Raw genomic sequence first — 10,258 nt, forward strand, 5'->3', positions numbered from 1 at the left:
GCCGCCTTCAGATCGACGAACATGAGAAATAGTTCATTCCCTTTACGGCATTGTCTCTCTATTATATTTCTTATGATGTAGACGTTATCGTTTGTTTGACGGTTTGATCTGAATGCAGCCTGTTCGTCTTCCAATTCTTTCTCTATCACTGATCTTAGACGCTTCTCTATAATTCTCGTGTATACCTTGAAGGCGACCGATGACAAGCATATTGCTCTATAATTCTCGCATTCATTATGTTGTCCTTTTTTGTATATTGGTAGAACTATGTTCTTCTTCCAGTCATATGGGATTTTCTCTGTACTCCATGCTTCCTTGCATATCTGTAATAGCCAGTCCTCTCCTTTTTCACCCATCCATTTTATCATTTCTGGATCTAGTTGGTCCTCTCCTGCCGCTTTTCCAAGTTTAATATTGTTTATAGCTTCTTCCAGTTCTTCCTTCCTTATACTCTCTGGTTCCTCTTCCTCCTCCAGTTCTGGTCTATTTCTTCCTGCTTCATATATTTCTACTTCTTCGTGTTTGAATTTATCTTCGTAGTATTGTTTCCATACTTCTACTATTTCTGTAGTCTCTATTTTCAATTGATTATTTTTATCTTTGATTCCATACTGTTCCCTACCTTTTTTCCCTCTTAAACCCTTTATACGGTTCCAGAATTTTCTGTTATCTGTTTTGTAAGTTTAATTTTTAGTACATTTCGATATAAATAAATAAATTTGTTTATTGCAAAATAAAAACACATACTCTGTCCTTTGAAATAACACTTTCTTAGCAAAAACTTTTTTTGTTCATATATTTTAACATAGAGGAAAAAAGTTTATTATTTTTAAACATATTCAATTGTTTAAACAATATTTCATAAACAATAATGAAATTAGTTGGATTTTATTAAAATACAACAAAATATAGAGTAAGAAAATAATATATTAGATAAAGATTGGAAGACATTTTGGTGGAAATCAACTTGTGTGAATCGAACACCGCTGTCCTGCGCGTAGCCCCAAAAATCAATATTTATTTAAAACAATTCCTGAAGCCGTGGTAGTTTACCGATTTTTATTTTGCAAATTGCAAATGAAAGGTACAGTATTCTCCTATATGTAAAAAAAATCAACTTGCTGTCTTCTTTATTTTCAGTCCTGCAACATTTTGAAAAAATGAATTTTTTTTTGCGAAAGCTGGATTGCAAAATTTATTTTGCAAAATCTATTGAACCGTACTTAATGAAATTTACAGTATTGTTTTACTGTATCATAAAGTTTTTCTGGGTGAATCATGAAGGTCCTAAGTGTAGCATAAATGGTTTAAAAACGTAAAATGCGAATACTTGTTTTTGTATGGTTTTTTCGCAATTATTGCTATTTTGCAACTAGCCTGACTATTTTTTAAATGTTTAACCAATTCTATATTGTAGTAAATTTAATTACGCAACTTTTATGTCAGTGCAACTTTTCTCGGAAGTGAATACTTTTAAAGTTATAATCAAAAAACAATGAAAAAAATCAATTTTTTCCTTAATATTTTGACATTTTGATTATTTAAACAATGTTTCGGGCCTTTTTGTGTGGGAGGATAATTCAATTATTATTATATGAGTTAATTCCAAGCAATTTCTGCAAAAAAATTTGAGTCACCTCTTAACGTCCATCTCAAAATAGATGCGCCCTAGACTAATATTGAAGTTCCAGAACAATACAGTTTTCGAACTATATTGATCGATGAATGATAAAAGAAGAAGAGACAGTATTTACCATGTGATGGAGTTTCTAGCTGCTGCGAAGCACACTAGAGCTGTACTCAGGACAATGAGAACACTTCTCAGAGATGATAAGATTGACGGATTGCTCTGAACTATCTGGTGATGGTTTGTGTTGTTTTTTCTTGTGGGGGTCAGCTCGCCCCCCGAAGAGGACGATTCGTCATCGTAATCTCCCTGCATCTTATACCCTGAAAAGAGGAAATAAGTATTAGGTAAATTTATCAATTCGGCAATTGTAACACATAGAAAAAACAGGGCTAGGTTTTGGCCCCATAGAAAACGCAGAAATCCAGATACAATCGTTTTTAGACAAATAAAAAAGTAATAAAGAATCTATTACCTGACAGACCCTATTAAACAGACATCATTTAAATTTTTAGAAAGTTGCACATAAACAGTTATTATTTTACCTGAAAATACTCTATTGAGCGATTTTTTTTATTAAAACGTATTCCCATAAAGGGGTAAATTTATTAAGGAATAAATGGAAACTCGATGTCTCAAATTTTCATTCCTTAAATCGGTATATTCTTATAACCGGAATTCTAATAACCGACTGCAAAAATTGTACTTTCTGTCCACACTGTATTAAAAATATTATGATTATGTAGTTTGTTACAGTTAAAGTTTTAAAAATTTGTTTGAGCATCAGATGGAAGTGATCGAAAAAATATTTTATAGATTTGTATTTAGAAATACAATAGGTTTTGTTTAGAATGACCTCCAGCTAACAAAGGAGCTAAATGATAATATGATAATCAAAAGTTCTGTCGATACTTAATTGCTTCGGCATAGAAATTGTGATTGCAGGATTCTACATTTATTTTGTTTTAATGAACGAAAATGCCAACAGAAAGAAAACCGCAACAAATACATAGACTATAATATAAAAATGGAGTGGCAAAGAATGGCAACTATAAAAATAGTATTAAAAATGGAGAATACTTGAGAGTCCAAATAACATCAAAAGCAGGGAGTAACGACGAAATACATTCCAGGATTGGCCAAGCAAGATCCAAGATCAGCCTCCAGACAGCTACATTGTTAAAAATATGTAATAAAATAACAAAAGAAAATAAAAGAAGAATTTATAAAATAATAATAGAAAGTATTGGGTTGTACGGCTCCGAACTCTGGAAAATAAACCAAAGAAACAAATCAAAAATTAAGGCAATGGAAATAAACTATAGGAGGCGATGTTGCCGGCTCACTAGACTTCTGTGGTGTTATGGCAGAAGTTGATATGTCAAAAAAATCGTGTTTTAGATTTTCAATTGATATGTACTCTAAAAAGGATGTTTAACAAGGTGGCATAAGTAGGTATGATGTGCCTAAGTGAAAAATGAAGGTGTGATATGCAGTGGCATAAGTTGATATGTCAAAATTAAGAAAAGTTTAAGTAGCCAGAACATGATATGTTACATACAGTAGGAAAAATGAAAGAATACCCATGAACGAACATATAAATCACGCTGTATTTTCCTGTCATTATGTCACACAAAAAATTGGCCAGCGCAAATACATGTAATAATTATTGTTACATGTACTTGCACTGGACAATTTTCTTTTTGACACGGTGACAGGAAAATACAGCGTGTTCTATATGTTCGTTCATGGGTATTCTTTCATTTTTCCGACTGTATCAAGTATTGCCTACGCATAAAAAATGCAATGGTAAAAGTCAGACGTTGGCAAAAGATGATATGTAGACATATCGATTTTTCCTTACTTATGTAGGTGGTAACGATACGACATAACTGATCAGAGAATTGTCTAACTACTTAGTAGTACGGTAGAAGCTCTTCGCTTTTGACAGTAACATTGAACGATCGACCATTCAAAATGGATATTGAATGATCATCGATGAAGATAATTTAAAACTGTGATTAGATACGAAGAACCATTTGGAGTTCTTAAAATTAAATTTAGAGAATTCAAGACCTCGGATTTAAAAAGAGGTAAAAGAGGACGGCCAGAAAATGTTAACAATTTAAATCTACTAAGATGTTACGACAATCCATTGCCAATTAACCCTAAGAAGAAAACCGATTTGTTAAGTTAGTTACCACTGATGCGTGAAGATTGTCACCAGTTTTACCAAAGTCTTGGAACGTCTAATCAAGCCGCCGAAATCGAGGATTGCTATTCTTCTGATGATAGTAATAATAAATAATTTGTAAATATTGATACTAATTCGTTTTATCTTTTATACTATTTACCAATGCAATACATATTTGTTTTCTTAAGTTTGCAAATAATTTTGTAATTTTACCAATTTCCTTATTTTGATATGTACTACCAAAATTTAAAAAAAAAATGGCAAAAGTTGATATGTTTTCCCTCTCCTATGTAATAAATTGTACTTGAAAGTATAAAATTTACATAATACTGTCCATATATTTTGTCTAATACCATTTGGTTCACATATTCGAGTGCAACGATTTAATATTAACAGGAAAAGTTGTTTTTATCATTTTCCAACAAATAGCAATTTAGACATATCAACTTTTGCCATTACGCCATAGACTTGATAGTGCGGGAAACGAAGATATTAGGAGAGAAATGGAAATTGATTTATACATAATAGACACAATCGAAGCCAAAATACTTAACTGGTATGTTCACCTTCAGAGAATGTCTGAAAATATAAGAAAAAAAAAAAATAGAAAAATGGACTCCGCCCACTAGAAGAAAAGGAGATAGACCAAGACGATCCTGGAGAGAAAATGTCGAAGATGCAATGACCGCCAGATATCTAAAAACTGGAGATTGCCTCGACAGAAATCGCTGGAAATTAGGATGCAAGAAGCGGCGCCAGCTGTAGAAGACTCGCTTATTATATAGGTATCTACATAAAAAAAATTTTTCTTAATTTTGGATCTTGTTGGGGGGAAACCCCATTGTCCCTCCCGGTAGATCCTTTTGATGGAAATAAGCGTTTTAGTTTTATATCAGTTTTGTTTCTGTTTTTCCAGTTTAAGAAAACACAAACGAAACATAAAATCAACTGTCTGTTTAGTGGAAAACCACCATAATGTCCCGTTTGTTGGTTTGTTGTAACATTTTCCGTTTTCTTCCGCAAACAGATCAAAGAACTCTCAAACTCGAAAGGCCGCGTCAGTCGTGAAGCACAAAGAACCAGGATGACCCACTTTTAGTCGAGTACAAGTGCACTCGAATCCATTCATTTCATAAACGTTTTCCTCTCGTTTCGCATTAATCTTATTTAAACATTTAACAGTGGCAAAGTATTTTCAATTGTTCGAAAATTATACCTACTTCCCCTTTGCTCTAATGCCTATACTAAAATCACAATAAAGATGCATTACAAATAAACAAACCAAAACAAGTTGAATGTTACGAACAGCACTCCTGAATCATGATTTACATTACATTGTATATATGTTACAGTTCAAGTTGATTCTCAGTTAGAGTTAACTTTTCCTAGTTCGAGTCAACTGAAACGAGCAGTAAAAGTTGATTTGAAAAATTTAAATCAACTTTTACTAGTTGAAGTTGACTCTTCCTAACTCTTGTTAGTAAAAGTGTGTGTGAGATTATACAATTTATACGAGTATAATCTCACGTGCATTTTTGATGAGTGTGCGTCTCTTTGTTTTGACCGTTTCAACTACTTATTAGTCCAGGCTGTAACGTCGCCCCCGTTAGGTAAATTATTCTGATTCGATTTTTTTGCACAAACTTACTCAAACAAATACATCCTTATAACAAATACACAGTGTCATGCGGTACCGCGGTCGAAAAATTGTTTAACCAATTTTTGTTAACCAAATTCACAAAAATAATTCTTATCTACTCTACACCTCATATTATGTATAAGTTTTTATTGTGTGAAAATTGTAAATATAGATAGCAATACATGAAGGGTTTAAAGTGTGCCTGAAGTAATAATGTATTTTAAACGGGATTTACTTTTTCGCACTGTTTTTTAGCACATCTTTCATATAATCAGATATCCTTAACTTCCGCCTTGTCACGGTGATGACATGTGAGCAATAAATTACAAAAAAAGTTTTGACAGTTTTGTGGTTTGACAGAAGTTTGAATTTTTACATGTCAAAGTTCTAAAAAATTGTAAAATAGGAATGTATTCCAGTGACGAAGAGTAGCAGTTTTTATTTGTTTTTTTGGTAGATAAAATATTGTATGAAACTGTGTGTGAAGTACTTTTTGCGCACTTAGACGATGTATAACACCCGTCCCGCTCGTGCTCTAAACATCGCGTGCGTGTGTAAAAAGCATACTTCACGAACTGTTTTATAAATAACGAAGTATTTCACTCCAGATAAATTTTTTTTAGATTATTTTGGTCATTCGAAGCAAAAAAGGTCTCTTGTGATTTTTCTCTAAAACTGATAGTTTTTGAGTTATACGCGATTTAAAATTTGAAAAATGCGAAATGACCATTTTTAAGGCTTAATAACTCGATTAAAACTATTATTATGAAAGTCAGAAAGTCACCTAATCAAAGTTTAAAGCCCCCCCTACAAGATCCTGAAGAAATTGTCAGTATTTTATTACTAAGCTGTTATTTTTAATTATCAACAATGAGCGCTAAAAGCGTATTGAGGCGGTCGTCAATGTGAGTGCGAGTAAGATCCTCCATTCCGACCGTCCAATGGTGCATCTCAGTCGCACTCACATTGACAGCCGCCTCAATACGCTCCTAGCGCTCATTGTTAATAATTAAAAATAACAGCTTAGTAATACAATAATGACAAATATTTCTTCATTACCTTGTAGGGGGGTCGTTAAAATTTGATTTGGTGACTTTCTGACTTTCATAATAATAATTTTTAACTGAGTTATTAAGCCTTGAAAATGGTCATTTTCGCATTTTTAAAATTTTAAATCGCGTATAACTCGAGAACAATAAATTTTACAGAAAATCACAAAAGACCTCTTTTGCTCCGAATGACCCAAATTAATGATGTAAAAAAATGTCCGAAGTGAATTTTTTTTGTGAATTTGTTTAAAAAAATTGTTTAAACAATTTTTCGATTACGGTACCACCTGATAACCTGTGGATTCGTTATAAGGACCTCTTTTTGAGTAAGTTTGTGCAAAAAAATCGAACAGGAATAATTTTCCTAACGGGGGAGACGATACAGCCTGGACTATAAATATCACAATTTAAACATAATATACAGTAACATTTAATTTCTAGAATCGGTTGTTTGTGTGAATCAACTTTTACTAAATGGCATTGAGAAGAGTAGACTTTGACTAGTTGGAGTCTACTTTTACTAGTAAATGTTGAATAAAAATCTTCATTTTATATTTATAATCAACTTTTACTAAAACCAGCCGTTTGAGTAGACTCGAACTAGGAAAAGTCAACTCAAACTGGATAATCAACTTGAACTGTAACATATACATTGTAAAACCCAAATCATGATTTACATAGTTTATACATTGGAAATCATGACTAGTAGGCCTTGGGCCCGCATATACAATTATTATTTATGACCACACCGTTGAAACTTTTTGTACTTGTTATTTGGGTGGAGTCGGACAAATTTTGAGCTTGGCGCATTATGGTAGTGGGGCGTTTGTCTGTCAAGCGGTGACGAAGTTGTCAATTTTATGCAAGAAAAAAATTTATTACCACATTGGTCATTCTATTTTAATCAATGGATTTTATCATATAAACAACGAAAACAATTTTGTCGGACAAAAATATTGGGGCATATGACGCGTCGGACACGCTAAATATGTCAAATTTATGAAAATAATAAATTTATTACCACATCGGTAATTTTAACGGTATCTATCATAAAACCTTTTTACAATAATGTGGTAACCTTGTCGGACAATTTTCACGGGGCATATGCGCAGTCGGACGCGCCGAAGATGTCAATTTCCTGAAAATTTTTTATTTATTACCACAGATGTCATTTTTATTTTGTACTGTTCTTTTACATGTGTAATGCATATTGGATCACTTGTCGGACAAAAATAATGGGGCGTTTTGGTACAATTAAAAGAAAAAGTAATTTTTATGCATACAGGGTGTTTGGTAAAGAATGGGCCATAGCTTAACCTCAGGTTCCTGAGGTTAAAATAGGCCGATTTAAGCTAACTTACCTTAGTACAAAGTTTATAATAGCCGAGATACAGGGTGTCAAAGTTAAACTTTTTTTTTATTTATTATTTAATATTTCCTGATAGGTATGAGATAACAACATGTAATTTTACATTTGGGGGTTTCTTGGGTCGAGAAATCTAAATTCCTTACCAAAAATTATGCATTGCCCAGAGGGCGCCACATATGCCTTTCAGCACTCATTTATTACGTTCAATTTTTTTTATCCCTCACTCTGTATAATTTTGACATTAAAATTTTTATTTTCCTATTAGTTTTACTTAAAAAAGGTATACTTCTTTCATCTTCCTAAACTCAACCGTTTTCGAGATAAACGCATTTTAAATATGCGATACACCATCATTTTTAGCATAATATCATTAAAGTTACACCCGAAAAATAACTTAAAATTTATGAAAATAATAAATTTATTACCACATGGATAATTTTAACGGTATCTATCATAAAACCTTTTTACAATAATGTGGTAACCTTGTCGGACAATTTTCACGGGGCATATGCGCAGTCGGACGCGCCGAAGATGTCAATTTCCTGAAAATTTTTTATTTATTACCACAGATGTCATTTTTATTTTGTACTGTTCTTTTACATGTGTAATGCATATTGGATCACTTGTCGGACAAAAATAATGGGGCGTTTTGGTACAATTAAAAGAAAAAGTAATTTTTATGCATACAGGGTGTTTGGTAAAGAATGGGCCATAGCTTAACCTCAGGTTCCTGAGGTTAAAATAGGCCGATTTAAGCTAACTTACCTTAGTACAAAGTTTATAATAGCCGAGATACAGGGTGTCAAAGTTAAACTTTTTTTTTATTTATTATTTAATATTTCCTGATAGGTATGAGATAACAACATGTAATTTTACATTTGGGGGTTTCTTGGGTCGAGAAATCTAAATTCCTTACCAAAAATTATGCATTGCCCAGAGGGCGCCACATATGCCTTTCAGCACTCATTTATTACGTTCAATTTTTTTTATCCCTCACTCTGTATAATTTTGACATTAAAATTTTTATTTTCCTATTAGTTTTACTTAAAAAAGGTATACTTCTTTCATCTTCCTAAACTCAACCGTTTTCGAGATAAACGCATTTTAAATATGCGATACACCATCATTTTTAGCATAATATCATTAAAGTTACACCCGAAAAATAACTTAAAATTTATGAAAATAATAAATTTATTACCACATGGATAATTTTAACGGTATCTATCATAAAACCTTTTTACAATAATGTGGTAACCTTGTCGGACAATTTTCACGGGGCATATGCGCAGTCGGACGCGCCGAAGATGTCAATTTCCTGAAAATTTTTTATTTATTACCACAGATGTCATTTTTATTTTGTACTGTTCTTTTACATGTGTAATGCATATTGGATCACTTGTCGGACAAAAATAATGGGGCGTTTTGGTACAATTAAAAGAAAAAGTAATTTTTATGCATACAGGGTGTTTGGTAAAGAATGGGCCATAGCTTAACCTCAGGTTCCTGAGGTTAAAATAGGCCGATTTAAGCTAACTTACCTTAGTACAAAGTTTATAATAGCCGAGATACAGGGTGTCAAAGTTAAACTTTTTTTTTATTTATTATTTAATATTTCCTGATAGGTATGAGATAACAACATGTAATTTTACATTTGGGGGTTTCTTGGGTCGAGAAATCTAAATTCCTTACCAAAAATTATGCATTGCCCAGAGGGCGCCACATATGCCTTTCAGCACTCATTTATTACGTTCAATTTTTTTTATCCCTCACTCTGTATAATTTTGACATTAAAATTTTTATTTTCCTATTAGTTTTACTTAAAAAAGGTATACTTCTTTCATCTTCCTAAACTCAACCGTTTTCGAGATAAACGCATTTTAAATATGCGATACACCATCATTTTTAGCATAATATCATTAAAGTTACACCCGAAAAATAACTTAAAATTTATGAAAATAATAAATTTATTACCACATGGATAATTTTAACGGTATCTACCATAAAACCTTTTTACAATAATGTGGTAACCCTGTCGGACAATTTTCACGGGGCATATGCGCAGTCGGACGCGCCGAAAATGTCAATCTCCTGAAATTTTTTTATTTATTACCACAGATGTTATTTTTATTTTGTACTGTTTTTTTACATGTGTAATGCATATTGGATCACTTGTAGGACAAAAATAATGGGGCGTTTTGGTACAATTTAAAAAAAATTAAATTTTATACATTTTTGACTTCATATTAAATTACGTATTCTTCGGCTCATATTACCCGTATGCGCGCCAATGGTGAATATTAAATTCTTAACTGTAGTTAAAAAATGTGCAATAACTACCTCTTAAAACCCACCAAATTTCATTTGCATATCTCAACTGGTT

At 32.3% G+C, this 10,258-nt stretch overlaps 1 protein-coding gene across 3 annotated transcripts in view; it reads right to left on the reverse strand.

Moving 5' to 3' along the window:
• LOC114326133 (fatty acid hydroxylase domain-containing protein 2) overlaps window positions 1-10,258 on the reverse strand; it is a 97,442-nt gene that overhangs the window by 26,505 nt on the left and 60,679 nt on the right. For all 3 annotated transcript variants that reach the window (XM_028274377.2, XM_028274379.2, XM_028274376.2), the window contains exon 2: window positions 1,755-1,950. In XM_028274377.2, the coding sequence (XP_028130178.1) occupies window positions 1,755-1,942 (188 nt within the window). In that variant the 5' untranslated portion in view covers window positions 1,943-1,950. The remainder of the gene's footprint in view (window positions 1-1,754; window positions 1,951-10,258) is intronic.

This window comes from Diabrotica virgifera, chromosome 5 (assembly GCF_917563875.1).
Source record: "Diabrotica virgifera virgifera chromosome 5, PGI_DIABVI_V3a".
Lineage (NCBI taxonomy): Eukaryota > Metazoa > Arthropoda > Insecta > Coleoptera > Chrysomelidae > Diabrotica > Diabrotica virgifera.